We start from the raw sequence: 21,894 nt of genomic DNA, 5'->3' as shown, positions 1-21,894 counted from the left end.
GAGAGAAGCATTGCCAGGGAGGAGCATCAGCCCATCTGACATTGCTCCACAACCTCCACTGCAAACACCAAAGCACGGAAGAGAGGGGGCAGAGGGTGCTGCTCCTGGCTGCATGCCTGACCCCTGCAGCCCTCAGGATATCCCAGAGAAGTCCAGACTAGCAGACATTCCCATCGTGCCTTTAATAAACACCCTCCAGCTGCCCAAGGCACCCAGGTGATTTGGGGAACACCTCAGAAAGCATTTTCCCCATGGCAGTCACTGCAGAAAGCTCCAAGGGCCAGTTACACAAGTCCTGCGTGACCTGCCACATTTACTTAAGATGCTATTAGCATGCCTAAATTAGATTTTTAGTTTGAAACCAATTATATTTATTTGATTTTGTGCCAACATCTCTGGCTAATTTAAAGGGCACTGCAGCTATGCAGTGCTAATTCTACACGATGGAAAGCAGGCTCAAACATCTCATTTCCAAACACAGCAACTTCAGTGGAGAAAGTTCATCCTTCCCTTTTAATCACTGTCAGTTGCCTTTATGGTATATGCAGCAATGTAAATATCATGCTGGCTGTCATCAGGTATTACCAAGGCTCAAAACACAGCCCTGCTACAGCAGCCAAGCCGGTGCTCTCCTTTCTTCCCTCCCAATTTTTATCTCTGAACTCTGTCTCAAATGTAATTGTCAGCTGTAGAGGATATTTTATTTGGCCACGTTTCCACGTAACAGAACAATCTGTCTGCTTACAGTGCAGATGTTTGATAGTACCGTGGTTATTTTAGGTAAATAAGCTTTTAAGTATCAGATAGATCTTCTCTCAAAGGCTATTATCCTTTCTTCTCAGCAAATATCTTGATCTAATAAAGATTTTCTGCACCTCTCAGTCTGTTCAGCACAAAAGATTAGCCCACTAGTTAAAAATTACATTCCTTAACCAAGAGTAACAAGAACCATCCTGAGCCTTAGGATGTGGACAAATAACTGAGCTGAGGTTGCCAGTTCATCAGGCCCCTCAGCTGTTCCAATAAGATTTGCATTGGTGACCTGTCCAACAGGAAACCTGCTCATGCTCAAGATGCTTTTTCCAGTATAGTTTGCTGCAAGTCAATACCAAGGTATTTATTAACTGTTAATACCAAGCTATTTATTAGACAGCAATTGGCATCCTCAATGACTATTTTTACTTTAGTGAAAGATGGAACTTATGGCTTCACCTTTCAACTTGCTTCTGCTCCTGGGGGGACCTTATTGTCCTCTAGAACTCCCTGAAAGGAGGCTGGAGCAAGGTGGGAGTCAGCCACTTGTTACCTGGGAGAAGAGACAGGACGAGAGGAAATGGCCTGGAGTTGCACCTCAGGAGGTTTATATTGAGTGTTAGGAAAAACACCTTCACTGAAAGGGCAGTCAGGCATTGGAACAGGCTGCCCAGGAAAGTGCTGCAATCACCATGCCTGGGAGTGTTCAAAAAACACTGGATGTGGTACTTGGGGACAGGGTTGAGTGGTGACCACAGTGGTGCAGGGGAATTGACTGGACTTGATGATCTAAAAAGTTTTCTCCAATCTGAAGGATCCCATGACTCTGCAATTTTATGACAACTTTGCATGGTGAGAGACAGAAAGGGTCACAAAGAAGTGGCCTAAGAAGTAAAGACATAACACATCAAGATTCCAAAGAACTCCATTTCCATTGGTAGATCTTGAGGGATCACAAACTGGAGACAACTGGATCACCACCTTTAAGGTTTGGAGACAGCACAAACTTCAAGGTTCAGCTTCCCTGCACCTTCAGAGGGAATTGTCCTTGCAGACACAGCCTGAACACAAAGCAAGTGGTGTAAGAAAAGCACCAAGCCTCAGCCACATGCAGTGAGAGACAAGGCATTGTTACTGCTCACTGTGGTGGGGAATCCATGAAGCAGCTGCTCCATCCAGCAGTGGAGGGTCACAGGGAGGTTTGGGTGTTGAACAGAACGTGTGGCAGCAATTCCCCCATGTGCCATTTCCAGCACAAGCATTCATTAATTCCCTACAGGGATTATACACTCTGGCATCAGCCAGAGCAGGGCACTGAACTCCACCACCCTGGGAGTCCTCACTGGCTGTGTCTCAGCAAAGTGACAGGAGCTTTCTGGGTTTGTTCTGAAAACTGACATCATTATACCATCTCTGTGGATTTTGCAGGAAAGGTGCTTACTCCACAACAAGAACATGGTCTTTAATTGATGAATTTTCAAGACATGGAGATAACCTAATAGTGTGTTCCTGCCTGAAGCTGGAGACAGCCTGAAATTGCCAGCTGCAGTTTCAGTTCCCCACTTACCCCAACACGTATCAGCTCAGAGCACAGCCCAGCCCATAATTTTGCTAAGAAAAATATTCTGTGAGTGCTCTCATGCCACAGCCATCATTGTGCTCTCTCACTTTTCAAACACCATCATTTTCCAATAGCCTCTGCACTGTTTGCAAGGCTTCCTTTTCAGAAAAGCTGGAATGAACCCCAGAACTTAAGGAAATAAGCTTAAAATCCCCTGAAGAGTGAAAATGAACAAGAGCCTAGCTCAGAGAGAATCAAAATTGAAAATGCACAACCTGTCCAACAGTAACTATGGAGCTTTCATCCAATATTTAGTAAACCATCAGTATGTTTTTTACAAAATATGTGCTGAACTGCCCCAAGATGCAATAATGTCACACCCTGCCACAAGCACCTCAACACAACTCCACATTCACAAAGAGCTTTTTTACCCATTTTCCTACCTGACACCACCCTGCCCAGTAATGAACAGTAAAATTTGTTAATTAGCTCTGCTCTAAGGCAAAAGCCAACTTCAGTTCTTCCACACACCAAGCCAGCAGAGGATACCACTGGGAAAGCCACGTGCTCGCTCAGATCTCACCAGAACTGAGGTGGGTACTCAAGGTCAAATTTTCACTCTGCAGTTTTAACTTCATTCAACTCTGTGGATGGAGGAAATGGGAACAGCATCCTCCCACACAGCTTTATTAATAGCAAGGTGCTAGCAATAGGAGTAAATTTGTCCTTAAATTACCATTCATGACTATAAAACAACAAAACTCTGGCAAAACCCAAGGAGAGTTTACTACAGTGAGAGATGATCACTGAAGTATTTCAATTCATGCTGCTTGTACCTTTTCTTTCCAGAATGAATTTACATGGGCTCATTTCCTGCCCAAAGGAAATATCCATTGGGAGAATGCTATAAAGTCAGTCTAGCATGGAACAGTGAAATGAAAGAAAACACTAATTTTGTTTCTCTCCCTCACCCCAAACTCTCAAGATAAGGCAGTTGGAGCAGAAAATTGAAATCTGGCAAAAAATTAAAACCTCATTCAGAAAAACTTTTTTGTATTCCCTCACAAGTGCATTTTAATTTGACTGAGTTATCAGACTTTGAAGGTGTCGCTTCACAAGCTGTATAAAACTGTAAGGGATGGGAGGTGAAAGAAGATTTGCCTAACATGGAAATTTGGTGAGAAAGTGAATCAGTGCTCTGAATTTATTCTGCACTTCATTCACAGATGGGATCTTTAAGAGTGGAAGAGAATCATCCCCTGCAGACTCACCAGTGTGTAGAACCAAAGTGGTCTCAGAAATCCTGGCAAGGCACATTAGACTCCAGTTTGATGGAGGCTGATACATAACCAAATCTTTTTTCCAGGATGGAATTTCTCTTCATTACAAGAAAATTCACATTAAACAAGAATTCTGTGTGCAGTGGTGCACACCAGGAAATAATAATCTTTAAGAACCTCAGGGAGTGGTGAAAGGATTTGGAAAAAAACTTTGCTGGTTGTTGCAGCTGTTGAGTAGTTGTGAAAAGAAGTACTGGATTTTTCATTTGTGCATTTGTATCACCACAAATCTCTACCTGCTTTTCCAGTGTGACAGGACCACCTAATGCTGTGGTGTGCTGTAATGTCCCATTTTGGCCTTCCAGGTCATTCCCCCAGGCGTGCCTGTGCCTCTCTCCCTTCCCCCTTGCCCCCATGCTGAGTGAGTCCTGTCAATCAGGCTGAACATTCCAGCAAGGCCTCGTGTGGTTGGTCAAGTTCAAAGGATTCCCTCAGCCCAGGGGTCATTGGCCTGTCTGGTGTCACCTTCCCCTGAGACCCTGCCCCTCTCACCTGGTTGGTGCTCACCTGTACCTCCCCTCCCCCTCTCCCTGAGCTTAAAAGGGTGATCAGAGCATGCGGCTGTGTTCTGTTGGAGCAGTTGCTCACGTTCAGACCTCTGGAACCATGGAATAAACCTCTGGACATTAAACCCTCCAGCAGAATCCTCTCCTTTTTCTCTTCACCATCGCCTGAAGCCATTCCTCCTGAGGTACACGGGGTTCCTAACAAGCCTGGACTTGTTCAGTGCCCAGCTGCAATCTCCAGCAAGCCAAGGTATCTCTGGGGTGACACACCGCAGTTGCTGCCTTTGGCCCGGCAGCGAGGGTCAGACTGGCCCAGGCACAATCTAACTGGGAATATTGGGAGCATTATTCCAATAACCTAATGTAGCTAAAACCAAGAAATGTGCAGGCTGTGATGATTAACATGAAAACCCCAGCAATGAGCAGTGTTTCAAGGCAAGCAAGCTCAGATAAGGGATCAAACTGAGGGCTAACAGAACCCCACACTGAGGTCAGGCCCTTCATTTATGTTCATGCACATGAGGAACATGAGAAATCTCACTCAGTACCAGTCAGGCACCTGTATCCCTGCCCCACTCAGCTGCAGTTACACCATCTGCTAAATGATCTTGTCCTACTCAAGCCACACAAGTTGGATTTTGTTCCCAGTCTGGCTCCCCTCGTTAGCATACACATTGTTTTCCTGCCAGAGGTAGCCCATCTCTTTCACACAGGAGCCATGGCCTTGTGATTACAAGCCTGGGCTGCCTGTCAGCCAGGCACTAACCCTGTCTCCAAGGCTCTCCCGTGGCTGCCAGGAACAGAGACTGAGCTCCACGTTTTTACAAACGTCAAGGCTCAACTCCCTTAGGTGAAGTCACAGGAAACTGAAGCAACTTGGAGAGCCAAGTCCTTCCTATCTGCATCTCAGTTGTTTGATTCTAAAGGGAAGGCAGGAAAATAGGCTGGACTGGTCTGGAAAGCCCCAGCATCCTGATATTTCAAAGATTTTGCAACGCCAAATTCCACTGCTCCAACAGCTATTCTTCTACACCCACAAAGCCCTCAAGTCTGTCTCTCCCTATTAAGAAAGTTTAATAACACCAAATTTCCAAGCACTCCATTAGCATGTCCACAGCTAAATTTATTGTGCAGAGATTTATGATGGATATTGTCCATTTTTGGGGAAATCTTCCAAGAAAATCTGATGAAGACAAAGTTTGTTGCAAGGCACTAATACAATTAGCAATAAGTGTTATTGCCATCATTTTAAAGAGCTCCATCTTTTAATAAAAAGATCTCCAGACTGGCTTAGTGGGCAAGCTGCTAACACTCAGAAAGAAAAGAGATGCTGCCAAGTTTAAAGAGACAAACGTTCTGGGGAGGAGCTGATTCTCCAAGATTTCATCAGCTGCAGGAGCAAGAAGCCTCCCAGGCATGCATTTGTAGAGCCCTCCCTCAGGTGTGCTCAGCAGCACAGCACAGCCACACTCCCCAGCAGCAGCCAGGACATTTGCATTAAACTGCAACTATTTGCATGGATTCTTGAGAAAGGGAAGTGTCAAACATTAATGGGCCCAGGTAGCCAACAGTACTGGAAGCAGCTGCTACACAGGAACCAGGCCCAGGGAAGGTGAACTCTTCCACATGAAACACCCTGGGTGTTGTTTTCTCCCTAATGCCCTGGAATGGCTGAAAGCAGCAGGATCTGTGTCTGCTCTCCCCTCCAACCAGCAGGCAAGGCTAACAACCCCAGTTCTTCCCAGCCAGCCTCCTTCAGCACTGCTTGCCTTGGTAAGCCCTCATTTTGCTGCCTTGTGCATTTTATCCTCCTTCCTATAGCACACAGACAACAGAGGCACTAAAAACAGGCACATGCACAAGCAAACACCTTTTGCTTTCACTTCCCCAGGGGTGAAAAGTGACTTAGTTCAGCTCTAATTCCAGCAGGGCAAGGATATCAAAGGTCTTAAAGAGATGTGTCAAGTGTCCAGAGGAGAGGGAGCCTGGATGCAGGAGCAGCTTGGCTATTCTGTTGCACTCAGGATCACACAAGATTTATTTGTCTACATCCAAGCAGCAGAAACTGGTACAGAGCATCTCCCACTTCAATTCCCAAGCAGACCAAGTACTATGAATGACCACTCATTTTTTAACTTCTCTGCAATGGCCCAAAGTTAATTTAATGTAACTTTTAACATAATATAAAACAACTAAGGCTTTTCCACCAACTTCATGTGGGAAAAATGAGCACACAAAGAAAGTCTTCAAATGAATTAACCAGCCTGAGCACTGGGAATACAGTATAGGAATCAATTTTGCTCAGCAAAGCTGGGGGGGAGGAGTGGGAATCCATGAGGAAATGCTAAAACAAAACATATGGCACCAAGACTGAATCCTAAACACTCCGTTTAGAGCTCAGGCAGTTCTATTTTGTACAGTGTAACATTTTTCCTGAATGGGTTTTAAATATCAGGCGTGTGAAACTGGCTGCAGCCAGCACAGGCACCACAGCCAGCAATGAACACCACACTGCAAAAAAACCCCAAAAACCCAAGCCCTGAAGTATCATTGGACAAGAGCCTCCCCTTCCAGCCTGATTTTTACATCCAAAGCCCCTGATTGCTCCTGGCCAGCACCTCCAGGCTGCTCTTTTTCAACAGCTGGGATTTCTCTGCTCAAGACTCCTACTGAAGCACCAGACAGATGAGCATGGACATCTTGATAAAATTTGGGAGAGCAGACACCTTAATTCTAAGAAGTTCCTCTCTACCCACAAAAAAAAGTTCTCCCACACAGGACTGGGATAAACACAGATAGAAATCTAATTTTCAGCCCCAAAAGATCAACGTGATCACATGCGAAACCCAACTCCAAAGCTACTTGAACCACAGTCATTAAAAAAACTAATCATTCCTAAAATGGTGACTTCAATTTTCAATTTAGCCTTGATTTCTGATGGGATAAGAAACTCCCAGCACATCTGTTCGTGCAGCCTGCAAAGGAATCTGTCAGGGGGGAGAGGGCACAGGAGCAGAGCCTGGGAGCACTCCCACCACTAATTCATCTCCTGTTTCTGGCATGGGCTGCTCACAGCACAGGGGATGCTCCTAAATCACACAGCCACAGTCAGCAGGGCTCTAATCTTTCCAGAAAAGTAGCAAAACGAGAATGACCCAGTTCCAACCGACTTCACTCCTGCTACCAGCATTTCCAAGAGGAATTGTGAGATCCAGGGGAACCTGAATGTGTGAGGATCTGATCAGCACAAGCAGCATGAGGTCGATTTTTTTTCAGGCTTCAAAAAGAAGCCTGCAGTAATTTATATGCAATCCACGCTCAGAAGACCAACCACCTTCACAACCACAGCACAGACTATATTCTGCTTTTTAGATAAAAATTGCAGCATCTCCAGAGGCCCTATTCACCTGCAGAACTCTGGCTACTCTGGGGGTACATTTCTCTGAAATGCTTTTGAAATTGCTTCCTCTACCCCACCTGCATTTTATCTTTTCTTAAAATGAAATCAGATTCTCCTCTGATCAAAGTTCCTTGATTAAGAATATACCAGAAGTTATTTAAGCCTAAGGAGGCTACTCAGCAGTTATTAACACTAACCAAGCATAATCAACACGGATATTAATCCACACCTTTAGAATGGCATGAGTCATCCCCAGTGCTGAGTAATCCTTTTTTATTTATATATAGTATTAGCCAGAATCAGGGAGCAGTTTTACAGTACAGGGTCTCTTTGCAGGTGGGAAACTTGCTTTTTCTATTCCTGCACTTGAGTGCTATGGAACCATCCACATCCAATAAAAGCCACATATGGCTATTTTCAGGCCAAAATAGTACAAATTAAAGAACTGGGCTACAAATGGATTTCCATTATTCCACGTGAAAAAAACAGCTGAGCTGTAATCTCAAAATTTACTCTAAATTTTAAGACTAATGTCGTTTTTTTTTTCATCAGGAAACAAGTTAAATCCTTTAAAAGCACCGGTACAAGGTTCATCTCTTTCCACAGCAGAACGTCTCTTTGTTCCGTGCTGAAGAACCTTTACAGCTCCTCAGTTATAAAGAGAGCTGAAAAAAAAATAAAAAAACTCAACCAAAAAACCCTTGAGGTTTACAGGAGACATGAAGCAGGAGGCAAGGCAGTCCAGCTCAGTTAACACAGTGACATTTTGTCCCACAAATCATATACGTGCTAGGAAACTTGCGTCACATCTCCATGCAGGCCGCTGGCAGCCACGGCAGGGTTTGAAAGGAGCAAAGGGGGGGCAGGGGACAGCAAAGTTAAAAAGAGAAACCATATGTTTGCAATATACACATCTCAGGGCAGCTCCGTCACATGCCAAATGCCAACACAACCCTTCGGCGAGCAGGCGACATCCAGACACTCGGTTTGCGGAGGGACGGGGAAGATACAGAAGAAATTCAACGCTTTTTGACTTTTTTGTAGATTTCTCCCTGAGTTCTGTCAGTTAACAGGAGACAACATCTCTGTGTGTCTCCCAGCATTCTGAGGCGGTGGGATGTGCATCTCCAGCAGCAAGTTCTCCCAAGAGCAGAAGTGTATTTACATTCCCTCTTGTTCCATCCCCAGCTACAAAGAGGCATTTGCTCCTGTCTTTGATTACTCACGTCCAAATCCTTTCTTTTTGCCACCACAAAACCCCCCTCTGCAGGCCCTCAAAAGAAAAGGAAGAATTTCCTAGGAGAAATTCAGTTCTCTTTCCACAGGAAATCGGTGGCACGTTCTCCCCTTTCCTCCCCACACCTGTATCTCCTGCTCCTCGGGGAGGCTGAACATCCTCCCCCCAGGACACATTTTCCAGAGGAGATTTAAAGGGTTGGTCTGCAGGATTACACCTTCCCTTGGTCCCCTTCCTAAAGCACTGCTGCTGCCTCTGAGCAGAGGGAGAGGACAAAGCCTGGTCCCACAGAGTACAAGGGATTTCCAGAAGGATTTCCCCCACTCCACAGCTTTAGTTCCTTCCTACTTTTAAACAATGCTAAGAATTTAATCTCTTAAAGCAGCATTTTCACAAACTCTCCAACCCTGAACAGAAAACAAACCTCCCCACGAGGCAGAGATGGAAAGCCTGGGCATGACAGTGCTACGTCATCCAGAAACTTCAAATAAAAGCACTCCACAAAGATTACTCAAAGAATTAACCTCCTTCCTAAAACCCTTTGGCCGGGAGCCCGCCCTGCCACTCTCCTGCTTCATTCCGAGTCTCCGGAGGGTGAGACGGGAGGCACCGACCTTAGAGTCACCTGTGGCACCACCTCCGATGTGTCACACACTCGCCCTAGAGCAATATATCCCTCAAACACACCCCAACAAAATGGTCGAGACAGCCAATAAATCAGTACAGCGGCAGGCCTTTGGTAACTGGGCAGCTTAACGCCAAGAGAGAGTGAAGAAGGAAAAGAAAAATCATTTAATGGAGAGAGCAAGGAATGGGGCCTCGAGCTGAGGACAATGAATGAAAACGCACGGCAGCAGCAAAACCCCAGGGTGAAAGGCTCGTCCGGCGGCTCTGCCAAACCCTCGGTGCAGGGACCAAAGCAGCGCGGGGCTCCGAACCTGCCGAGAGGGGCGATGGCCCCAAAATGAGCCGGGGTGCCCCAGCAGGAGACAGCCCCCGCCAGCTCCGGAGCTCACTCCCGCTGAGTGAACCTCAGCCCCAGCACATCCCAGACCACACCGTGGGGGGAAGCAAAGCCCCCCAAAGCCGATCCTGTCCGAGGATCCGAGCGGACCCAGACCCTGCCCAGAGGAGCGGGCAGAGGCCAGGGAGGAGCCCCTAGCCAGGGGAGCGTCCCCGCCACCACCACAATCCCTTCCTGGCATGGGGCAGACCCACATCCCCTTCCGCGGGCCGCACACACAGGTGAGGAGGGGCAGCAGCCTCAGCAGAGGGGTCCCACAGAGCCCCTCAGAGTCCCCGGCAAGGCGAGGGGACAGAGCCGCTCACATCCTCCCGACATACGTGGCTGGAGGGGGGGCGGTCACACCGTCCCAGCCCGTGCCGGGCTGTGTGCGACGGGACCCCTCCAGATGAGGGGCACCCCAGACCCTCACACCCTTCAGAGAAGGGGGACAGACACCCCCCTCAGCTGAGGGCCCCCCAAACCTTCACACAGCTCAGTGTGGGGGGACGGACCCTCTCACAGCCTCACATGGCTGAGGGAGGGGGAAGCCGCACAGTCCCACTCCTTTGCGCGGTGTGTGACAGGATCCCCCTCAGTTGAAGGGGATCGGACCCCCCCTTCCCTCAGCGGACTCACACCCCCACATCCGAGGGGCACCCTGCACCCTCCCGCACCCCAATGACCGCTCACCGATGACCTCCTGCAGCTCGTAGTCATCCTTGTTGATGGACCAGGGCAGCGCGCTGGGCTCCTCGGCCATGGCCGCGCCGCGCCCGCCGCCCTCCGCGCCGCGAGGGGGAGCGTCCCCGAGGGGCGAGGGAGCGGAGAGGAGGCGCTGCGGTGTCCCGGCTGTCCCCGAAGCACGGCCGAGTCCGAGCCGCCTCCTCCTCCGCCTCCTCCTCTCCCGCCGCTACCGCCGGCCCAACTCCGGCCACCGCCACCTCCTGCACCTGCCCATGCCGGGAGCGCTAACGTCACCGCGTGCGCCCCGCCCGCCACGGCAGGGCGCCGCCCGACGCCATCTTGAGCGTGGCGTGGCAACACCCCTCCCACCGCCAGAAGGCGACTACGCCACGGTTTTCTCGGTTATCCCCACCGGCCTCAAGGGACGGGCCGGTAGGGGAGGACTCCAAGGCAAAGTACGGAGGAGAAGCCCCTAAGGAAAGGGCGGGGATGCCACACACAAGATGGCGGCGGCGAGCATCGTCCCCGCCCTCAGGCACAAGGCGGGAGCGGGTGCCTGTTTAAGAGCTAGGAGGGTCACGATTGGCTGGCCGCTGCCGGATCCGCTGCTCCTATTGGTCGAGCGGCTGTCAATCATGTGCTGGCATTTCCCGGGTCCCTGTGCCCGAGGGGCCGGGCCCCGCTCCTGCCGTCAGGGGATCCGGAGCCTGCGGGCGGGAGCGGGGCCCGGCCCGGCCCGGCCCGGCCCGGCCGCTACAGGGATGCACATTCCGTGTTTAAAAATAGTGTGTGAGGGATCAGGGGGCCTGGTATGCTCGCAGCCCCCCAGGATGGGCAATTCTCTGCTCCATGCTGCAGTTCCAGCGCTCGTGGATATGTCCAACCCCCTCATGGAGGTGTCCTGCACGTTCATCCTGCGGTTTAAGGCTCCACACCCGGAGCTATTTTAGCTGGATGCACTCAGGAGTACATCTGGTGGTCATTGAGGAAAAGAAATTGAAATTTGAAAGAGAGCGGAATCACGAAGGCTGATGTCACTGTCTAATATATATACATTTAAATTGTTTATAGTTTGTGGATTATTTTTATTTTCTCACCTGAAAAGAGATAAAACAGCATCTCACTATTGCAATGCAGGAGTGTAACCATCAGGAGAACCGACTGGGAATCCGAGTATCAGGTTTCATCCTTTGCTGGTCACTGTTCTTCTTGTGGCTGCATGTCAGGCCCTTCTGTGGGTCAAAGAACATCAGTTACATGTATTTTTAGTTTATTAGGGCAAATTCCTGAGATTCCTCTGGTCAACCAGGCTTTGTGGAGGGCCACTGCCAAAGGCACGGTCTGACCACAGTGCTTTCACTCGTGCTCTAATGCAGGACACCAGCTCATTCCTTTTCTCTTTTTTTGTGTTCTGCAAAAGCCCCACAGCCCCATCTCGATCACTGCTGTACAGGCTCTGTCATAAGGCAGAACCTCCAACTGAAAAGCTGTTTGTTTTCCTGCTTGTCTGTGTTAAACATTCCCCTGCTGAGCCATTTTTAATATTTGCTAAATATGCCTTAATTACTGCTCGGAACCGTCTCTGTGATCTTTTAACCATGTTATAAAAGGAGTTTATATAGCAATTAAAAACAGGTTTTACCCCAGAGCAGGCACCGGGGTAGCCAGTGTCATATTTCTGATAGCTAACAGCATGGTAAAAATGGATCTGAGCCAGGCACCAACTACAAAAAGAGGCTTATACACTTAATTTTACCACATGCTTTTAAATTCAGAACCATCTTTTGGATTCTCTTATTCTGGGCTGAAAAATCCTCTCCCTGAAGGCAATGCTAAAACTCTTACTGCTTTAGACCACTGGGGTAGGATTAGGTCCACAATGTGCCTTGTTCTTTAAGAATAACCACAGGCTTTGATCAAAATTAAAATTTAAAATGTTCACTGGCAGGACCACTAGTGGCCACGTGAGCATAGAGAGATGAGTGCTACATTTTATTTTTCCAGCTCTGCCATGAAAGATGCATTTCCATATTTTTAATCCCAGATCTCTCATTCAGTCATAGACTCCAGGTCTCATAAATTTTGCAATTTTTTTTTTTTTAATGAACTCAGCATTTTGAGTCTCTCAAAAGTCAGGGGTTGCTGTTGCACTCATTCATTTAGTGGGTTGTTCCAAGCTGAGTCTGCTGAGGGATGAAAACACGGAGCTGGATTCCACAAAGCTTTTATTCCTTAGCCAGCTTCAGACTTCCAAGCAGCACCTTCTCCTCTTTCATCCCTTCTGCTCATCCTCTTTTCCCTGATTTTCTGAATTTTGCCTGTCTCGTGTAGGCTGTGAGCTCCTCAGGGCAGAGGCAATGCCTCTATTTATAAAAGAGCTGTGAAGTGGTGCTGCTGAATCAAGTGCTCTTTTGTAATAACAAGAAATTTTAGTGGAAATATGAAGTGGAAAAGCAGCTTCCTGGTGTATCCACCTCCGCTCTGGACCGGGCTTTAGGGGAGACTGAGAAGTGGAAAAACTTCAGATGCCTTTCAGGTGGGAAGGCTGCAGCCTGAGAAAGAAAAAATCCCTGAGGAAAAAAAAAAAAAAAAAAAGACATTCCAGCGCTGGGTTTCCTGCATTTTTTGATTTCCAGTAAAACACCACGGATCAGGGCAGGCAGGGCGCTCCTCCTCCATCAATTCTGCAGCAGAATGGAGGCTTTCTCCTGGCTCCTGCATTTCACTGATATCCTGGGGCTGGTGTTGCACTGCCAAAGCCTTGGCACACCAGGCACACAATGCATGCTCACACAAAATGCTCCCCTTCTCGTCAGGCACATGCTTTCCTGCCTTTCTGGGCCAATTTCTTATTGTTCCAGTGAAACTTACTGGCACTGTCCAGCTCCTAGCTTGGTTTTTCAATCCATGTAATATTGTAAAAATGATGTTTAATACCCAGATTGGTTTTCAATGCTCAGCACACAGACATTGCTACTTTTAGTACCTGGAAGGGTCCTTGATGGGTTTTGTCACCTCTGCTGTAAGACAAAAGGGAACAAACTTTTTAGCAGGGCCTGTTGCAGTAGGACAGGGGCAATGACTTTAAACTGAAGGACTGCCAGTTTAGATGAGATATCAGACAGAATTTTTTTATCATAAGGGTGGTGAGGCACTGGCACAGGTTGCCCAGAGAGGTGGTGATGCCCCATTCCTGCAAATATTAAAGGCCAGGTTGGATGGGGCTCTGGCAAACTGGTTTGGTTGAAGCTGTCCCTGGTCATTGCAGAGGAGTTGGGCTGAATGGCCTTTAAAGGTCCCTTCCAACCCAAACTATTTTATAATTCTGTGATCATCATCACAACTGTGAACATAAACTAACTTTTGGCTTTTTACAGAAAACTAATTTCAACTCCAGTTTGTGTATTGATGCCCTACAGATTTCATCTTTCTGGTCATGTAGCCTCTCAGATATATAATTTTCTCTTTGCTAGAGTTGAAGCCAGAGTTGCTCTTTCAGCCCAGCCATGCAGAGACATTTGCTGTCACAGTTTAGCTGTGTTCAGGGCCGTGGCTTTTGTTGCCATGTTTATGGTTTAAGGCTCTTTAAGGCACCATAAACCTCTGTGTGTAAGAGCAGTGGCTGCCAGGGCTGGTGCAGACAATGGCACCACATGTGCCTGGGGAGCTGCCTGGTACAGCCTGGGCTGAGGGAATCCCATCAATGCCTGTTTTATTGCCCACGTCCTCGAGCAGAATGCCTGACCTTGTTCCACTGCAGAATTTGCCTGCTGTTCTCTCTTCATGGCAACACTTCCAGGTTTATTGAAGGGACCTCACTCTATCAAACTGCAGCTGATTACTTAACTAAATACAAGGCAGTTTCCTCTCCAACAAACAAAGGCAGGCACTGCACTTGATCTCCAGGTTTTTTCTCCTGGCAGCTTTGCTTTGGAGAAATGATGTGAAGACCCTGCAGTGGAGGAAGGAGCAGTGATTTCAAACCCTCCAAGTGGAGCAAGCTTTTAATAATAGTTGTTTTCAAACCACAAGCTAAATTCCAGTCTAAACCACACCAGCAGGTTTTCCTAAGTGATCCCGTGTGCTACCCTGTATCTCCACCCCGTCACTGAGCCATTTCAAATTCAGCTCTGAGGTCACTTTGAAGTCAAGTAGCTGAAGGCCCAGTTTTAACAGGTGAATTCTGGTTCTCACAGGGTGTTTACTGAAACCAGCTTTCACTCTGCAAACACACTTCTCATCCCAGCAGCCTGCCCCTCCACAGAAACTATGTGCTGCTCTCTAACTTCCTTCACTGAAAATAGCCCCCAGATTTTAAGCTCCAGGAAACAAGAAAAGAGTTTATCTCCAAGACAAGTTTTTTTCTTCTTACACATTTCTTCTAAGTTTATGATTTTTTTTAGTGTATAAATTGAAAGCCATTTAACCCTCTCTGTAACAAATTAATTGCTACCTCCTTCCAATCTAATATAAAAATCAATGCTTGAGAAATAATTATAACAAGATCTTGATTAGCACATACCTGAACCATTTAATAATCAGCCCTTGCTCTGCTCTGGTTTCCAATAATGCTGTCTTAATACCTCTTTGTCTTTACAGGAGCCAGTGAAAGACACTTCACATGCCTGCACCTCTTTTCACCCTGGGAAAGTCACAGCTTCTGAGGACAGAAAGGTTTTCCCACCAGCCTCTTCTGTGCAGGGTAAATCTCCATCATAAAGCATTTTCTAAGCACAGGGATGAGAATGTGTTTCAGAGCTTTTTCCCTGGTTCTTCCAAGTGCAAAATGAGCCTGGTGGAAGCAGCCAGACCCTGCTGGACAAGTGGATACATCTGGCCTGACTCTTCTGCAGCTAGCTGAGGAAGGGTGGCCAAGGACTTAAATACACTGTGTGTGTTTAACACCATTTTGACATTTTAATATTCAACAAAACTCTTCTAGAAAAAACTCAGTCTGCTCATTACCCCTGACACACCTTCAGAAGGAGATTGAAGTGCCCAGGGACACATGGGACTTGTCTGCTGCAACAGCAAGTGGCAGGGAGGGCTGGCCATGGCAGGGCTGAGCACAGAAAGCAGTTTTGGAGGTGCTCCCATGGATATTCTCTCAGCTGGGAGTGTTTGGTCCCAATTTACAGCTGGCAAACTTTGAAGAAATCAAATAAAACTTCTTTTGTAATGTTACAGTAAGAGGAGTTCTCTTAAAAGGCAATGAGAAGAGAAACTCTAGGAATGGAAAGATAGGATTGGATAAGATTTCATTCATTTCTTGCCATCTGGGAATAAAATTTGTGAGGGAATACTGTTCTTATCCTTAAAACTGGCCAATATCTACTGGAACCAGCAAAGCAGAGGGCAGGCAAGGTTTATGGTTCACATTAGCAGATTCTAGTGACATGAGTTTACAATAATGGTCTAATAGTTCAGTGTAACAGTGACTCATGGCTTATTACTGTGGTGATAGGAATGTAAAGAGATCTCATTTGAAAAAAAAATATATTTGGATAGTTCACATCCTTTCCTCCCTACTCATGAATTCCTGTGCCATTGACTGCTAGCTGCTAAAAATAGGATCCTTTTTGTGTATCTAAAGGAAAACCTGGAATCAGAGACAGTGGGAGGGCACCAAGGTCCTTCCACACAGGGCCTTCAGGAAATATTTGTACTGAAAGCCCTCTGAGAGTGCAGGAATGTTTTTAAAAGATGGGAACAATCTAAGAAGGCATCTTAGAAAGAAGAAGGAGAGGAATTAATGAATCACAGCAGTTCCCAGCTCTGGTATTTTGCACCACAGGGGTGGGAGGTACAGGACCAAGCTGCAGCTTTGTCTTGGAGAAGCTGTTCCACTTCAGCAGCAGGAAAGTCCAGGGAACAGCCCAGGAACAGCCCTGTATGCTGAGGAGGAGCCACAAGAGGAGACTCACTGGGAGTCATTTGAAGTTGTACAAGTCCCTTAAGGACAGCAGCAGGAAAGAGGATCTGGGAAGACATGAGGAAGGTATCTGCAAACAAAATGGATTATCACCACCACCCCTTCAAAAAAAGAAAAAAACCCACGTGGCACCTCAGAAACAAACTGCTGAAGTGTGAAATCATGCAGCAGGGAAAGCTGTCACAGAGAATCAGAAATTTATTTAATAGACACAAATTGACTGCTGCATGATTTGTGCAGAGTGCTGCTTGCTGAGAGGGAGAGAGATCCACAGCTCTGGAGAGCTGAGCAGAGGCAACACCAGGCAAAAGGTGTGGAAAGGAAAAATAAAGCAAAAATGTTGTCGTTGGTAATTGTACGTGCACTGAATGCTTCCTCTTCAGCAGGGAACAATTAAAATCGATGGCAGGATGCAAGGTAACAAAAGGAAATGACTGATCAATATGCATGTCTTGGAGCTGAAGACAAGCCCTTCTGCCAAGAGCAGCATGCTGATGAGGGAGATTCTGAGAGGGAAGCTGAAAAACTTCCACTCCTGATGCTCAAAAACACAACACAGCTGAGCAGATGCCAGGTGCAGTGCTAGCAGAGGTGAAGGCACCAAGGAGTCTAGAGAATAACTGGTAGGAAAAGCAGGGAATATTAATTTGAAGACTAAATAGATTTAAAGTAAAAAAATGTGATGTTTGTCTCCTTTGCCTTTCTAAAGATCTCAAAAGGCCTTTACATTGTGGTCTTTACATACCTGTGCAAGGTTTTGGGGCTACTGAGACTGATATTGTAAGGCCAATGTCCAGTTTATTCCTTGGCTCAAAGCACTTGAAATCTCATTTCCCTGTATATTTCACTGGGTGGGTCTCTGTTAAGTGCTACCAAAAATCAAACACTAAATCTTCCATGATTCAGTAGTTTTAAATCTGTCACCCAGATTTCTGAATACTTTTGAAAATGTTGCTGTAAAGCTGACTGCAGGGTCTGCCATGGCCCCACAGTGGGACAGGGAAAAGCATGTGGAACTCCAGGTTTGCTTTCCCAGTTTTTCCCCTCCTGAGTGGTATTTGTTCCTGAGGCCTCAGAAATGGCACATGAACAGTTAAACACCTCAGGTCTTGCAGCTCATACATCTCATTCTGCTGACACAGCTGAAGATCAGAGCCAGAAAAATGCTGCAAAAACTTTGTGAAAGTTCACTTCATGGTAACCCCACATTTGCGTGAACACATTCCCCATGAATTCCTAACTAGCACCCTAAACAGTGGATAAAGACCTATTTTATCATCTCATGACTTTGATTTCACTCAGAAACCATAGAAAATTGCAGCATTGAGCCTCCATGTTCTCACTGGGCTTGAAGCAAGGGTTCTCCTCAAGATCCTGCATCTTGTCCCCCACTGCCTGCTCTGCAGAACCCTGCTGCTCTCTTGGCACAGGTGGATAAGCAGTCACTCCCCTGAAGAGCCAGCAGGAGCCAGTGCATCTTTCCCTGGAGGCTGGCACCCAGCCAGACACTGCTTTACTCTTTCCTTGTGGGAATGCATGGAAGGACTGAGAGCTGTGCAAAATCTGTCTGCTCAGGGATGGTTTGGATGTTGAGGAAATGCTGGCATGTTCCTCCCAGTGCCTCTGAGCTCCCAGCCATCTGCCACCTGCCTCCTCACTGGGGGTTCTCTGTGTTTGCTGGGAAGGGGAGGCTTGGAAGCACAGGATGGAACAGCTGTGCTGTCCTTGGGCTCAGCTGGACACACTGCACGTTGTCCTGCTCTCCAAGGCACTGGGAAAGTGCAGGAAAAAGTTCCAAGCAACCTTTTGTAGGGAGCCATAGTTAAGTGTTTCATGGACAGTACAGCTCATTCTGTCCTTCCAGTCCAGCCCCAACAAAACCCACCCTAAGCAAGACTGGGAATTGGGGAAATGGGAATCAAAACCCCTCCAGTGGCTGTGAGGCAGGAGGAACGCTGGGACGGCAGTCACAAGGGTTTTGCAGGTGGAGAGAGAAGTGAGAATGTTGACCTCATGTTCAGAAGGCTTGATTTATTATTTTATGATATATATACTACATTATAACTATACTAAAAAGAAATAGAAAGAGAAGTTCTCAGAAGGCTAGCTAAGCTAAGAACAAAAAAGAATGAATAACAAAGATCTGTCTCTTGGCAGAGAGCAAGACCCAGCTTTGCCATGAGTAGTCAGTAAATCCAAACATCTACAAGAGCCTAATCATGGATCCACCTGCTGCATTCCACAGCAGCAGATAACCATTGTTTACACTTTGTTGCTGAAACTTCTCAGCTTCAACAGGAAAAATCCTAATGAAAGGATTTTAATGAAAAGATGTCTGTGACAAAACTCCATGAGCAGCTGGTACAGCCTTCATGCTCTGAACTGCAGGGATGCACCCCCTGCCTCTGTAGAAACCATCTACCCAGCTGAGATGGAAGGATCAAGATGGGCAAGGACAGCCCCAACCTCTGCCATGGCATGAGCAGCTGTATCAGTGGGATCAGGGTGAGGAAAAGGCACTGCTAAGCTGGCTTCTGCTGCAGAACAGAAAATGCATTGTTAGTAAATCAGACTTTGGAACTGCTTAAGATTTAAACACAGCTTCAATTAATTAACCTTTCACAGCACAGCACAGCCCCGGAGTGAATACAACACTATTCAGTCCCCTGACTGCAGATTTTGTTGCAAAATAAACAAGTTTTTCCAGGGCTGGGCTTGATAGTGCTGATCAAGAGGTTGGGTTGGGTTCAAAGTCATCTCAAAGTCCTAGTGGGGATACAAAAATGGCTGTAACACCTAGAGAAAATTACCTTTAGTGAAATATTTGTACACAGCACATGTTGTAAAGCCCCAAATGTTGTGACAGAGGTGCTCTTTTTAATAAATTCTATGAGAATGTTTCCCAGAAGTGTGAACCTTGTGGGGTTTGTTTTTTATTGCCTTATTAAAATCTGTTTCCAGGATGCTCAAGCAACATTTTCCCAGCTATTTTTTATGCATAATTACTCTTTCTTCCCTATGCTAATTTTATTCCTGTAAATGTGCCCTCTGGACCAAGCAGTGCCTCCCCCATGGTAACACAACCAATTTCACATTGGTGAAAATGAAGGATGGAATTTGATCCATTGAGGTCAATATTTGACCTCTCAGCCTTTCTTCCTGAAGCTGAGAACATTCTGCAGCAGTTTCACCAGGTAAATGCTGTCCTGCAGGAGATGAGGAAATGGCACCAAAGTAAAACAGAGGACTGGGAATATTTCTTCAGCACAAAGGGAATGACAGCTGGGAAAGAGCTGCTGCTGCTGGACCCTTCAAACCCCCCTGAACCAGAGCTCAGGCTCAAATACAGGCAAGGATCATGAACTGCTCCAAAGCACAGAGCAGGGCAGGGTGTGAAGCTGCACTGGGACTGATGGGATACCAGCACTGCCAGGGAATGGGACCCTCCTGGCAGGCTGCTCTTGCCAGCAGCTTCCATCTAGAATAATCCATCCAGGGATGGTTTCCACCCTGCTGTCCATATGTTCATAGCAGCCATAGCAGGGACACAACTTCAGTGGTTTTATAGGGAACGTGGCCCTGCAAGTGCTGAGGGTGTGGCCCCTCCCATGGGGAAAAGCAGCTCAGCCTCAGCCTCCAGGAATTCCTTCCAACCAACACTTCCATGATGCATGATCCTTCTTCTTTTCCTGTGGCAGGGCCTTGGCCTGACAGCTGCTGGGGGTCTGAGTTACTTCCCTGCCTTGGACTGACTGCAAGCCAAAGGAAATAAAACTGGCAGAATCCCCCAGATAGATCACTGCACTGCCATAATCCCTGCTGGGGCCTCCAGGAAGGGTGTGGAGCAGGAGCAGCACCCCAACACAGCCCTGGCTCCATCCCCTCCAGCCTGATGGGCACCAGGGCTGAAGAAATCCAGGATGGCAACACAGATCACAAAACAAAAAACAAGACCTGGAGAGGAACCACATGTCTGAAGTACAATTCCTTGATACATTTTCCTCCTGGCATGACATAACTCTATATCTCTCTCTCCCAGGCACACCCAACCACCCCCTCTGATGCTGTGATGAAGTTACTTAGCCAAAACATGAAAATAAAGAACTATCCCATGTCTTTCCTTCCTTAAACTTCATTTTGAGACACAGTTTTGTTCTTCAATGCCACAAAGCAGATTCTGCCTGCTGGGTTTTCATTCTTTATTTTAAAATGTTTTCACAAGTAGCAAAAGTTTGGATTTTTGAGGAGAAAAACAGAAATATTGTCTATTTTCAGAATGCCTATAAACACAGATGCTTTCCCCCTTTGTATCAGGACACAAAATTATAAATATATATATATGTCTGTATATAAAAATAAATGAGATTCAACTAAGACAATTTCAGTGAGGGACAAAGACAAAACAAAAGAACCCTTGTAACACCACAATTTTAAAAATCCCTTTTTTAAAGGTGTCCAAAAATTTTGACCTTCCACTGAACATGAAAGAGGGGGAGGAGCACCCAAAATGCCACTGAAATGGGCAAAAGGTTCACAACAACTGCATTTTGTATCATTCACAATGTCACACTTGAAGTTATTGTGACAATGCAGATATGAAAGTGTCAGAAGTGCATAAACTCTGGGGTTTACATAGAAGAGGATACATATTTAAAGCATATTTTATATTTTAGGGCTGTTACCTCACTTTACCCCCAAATAATTATTTTAGCCTGTAACATAAATAGTTAATTGTAATAAAGCAACAGCCCCATAACAGCAAGACCTTCCCAGCATCCAAGCCAAGCAGAGAGAAAAGCCAGGGCACCACAAGCAGGGTGCTAACAAGATCCCAACATCTTTCACCACTAACTGGAATATAGCATTTATCTATTTGAACTCAAAAAATTTAGAAATCCAGCTCCTCTGTTTGCTTTCCCTTTTAGAACCAGCACTTTCCCTGCTGGGTGATCACCAAACCATTTATTACAAACAGTGGATTGTTATTTTCCTCTCACATGCAACACACCAAGTCCCAAACCATCAGGACTCTGCAGACACTGCATGAGGGTAAAGCTGCCAAAATTCTCACTGTTTTTGGTATACCTTGCTCAGAAGAGGGAGCAAGGGGAAGAGGAGGAGAACCCACCTGTGTTTTTTCCATGTCAGTGCCCTGCTGGCCCATCCCAGCTATGCCACCATCATATTTTCTGAAAAATCCTCTTTGCCCAGGATTTTTCTCCTGAGAAGCTGAGAAGCCTCAGAAAAGAATGAAAACGAGAATTATCTGATTGCTTTGGAAGATGGTCTGGAAATCGTTTATCAACAGGTGAATGTTTGATTGGTTCCATGTGAATTGGTTTTAATTAATGACCAATCACCATCAGCTGTGTCAGACTCTGAGGAGTCAGTCACGAGTTTTTATTATCGTTCTTGTTGAGCCTTCCAATGTATCTTTTCTCTATTTCTTTAGTATAGTTTCAGTATAGCATTCTT

General features: G+C 46.5%; 1 protein-coding gene across 1 annotated transcript in view; it reads right to left on the bottom strand.

Moving 5' to 3' along the window:
• Positions 1-10,602, bottom strand: part of OXSR1 (oxidative stress responsive kinase 1) — an 89,122-nt gene extending 78,520 nt beyond the window's left edge. The window contains exon 1 of the mRNA XM_063176987.1: positions 10,494-10,602. Coding sequence (XP_063033057.1) covers positions 10,494-10,563 — 70 coding nt within the window. The 5' untranslated portion in view covers positions 10,564-10,602. The remainder of the gene's footprint in view (positions 1-10,493) is intronic.
• Positions 10,603-21,894: the final 11,292 nt, after the last annotated feature.

This window comes from Melospiza melodia, chromosome 1, assembly GCF_035770615.1.
Source record: "Melospiza melodia melodia isolate bMelMel2 chromosome 1, bMelMel2.pri, whole genome shotgun sequence".
NCBI lineage: Eukaryota > Metazoa > Chordata > Aves > Passeriformes > Passerellidae > Melospiza > Melospiza melodia.
This window is presented reverse-complemented; position numbering and strand designations above follow the sequence as displayed.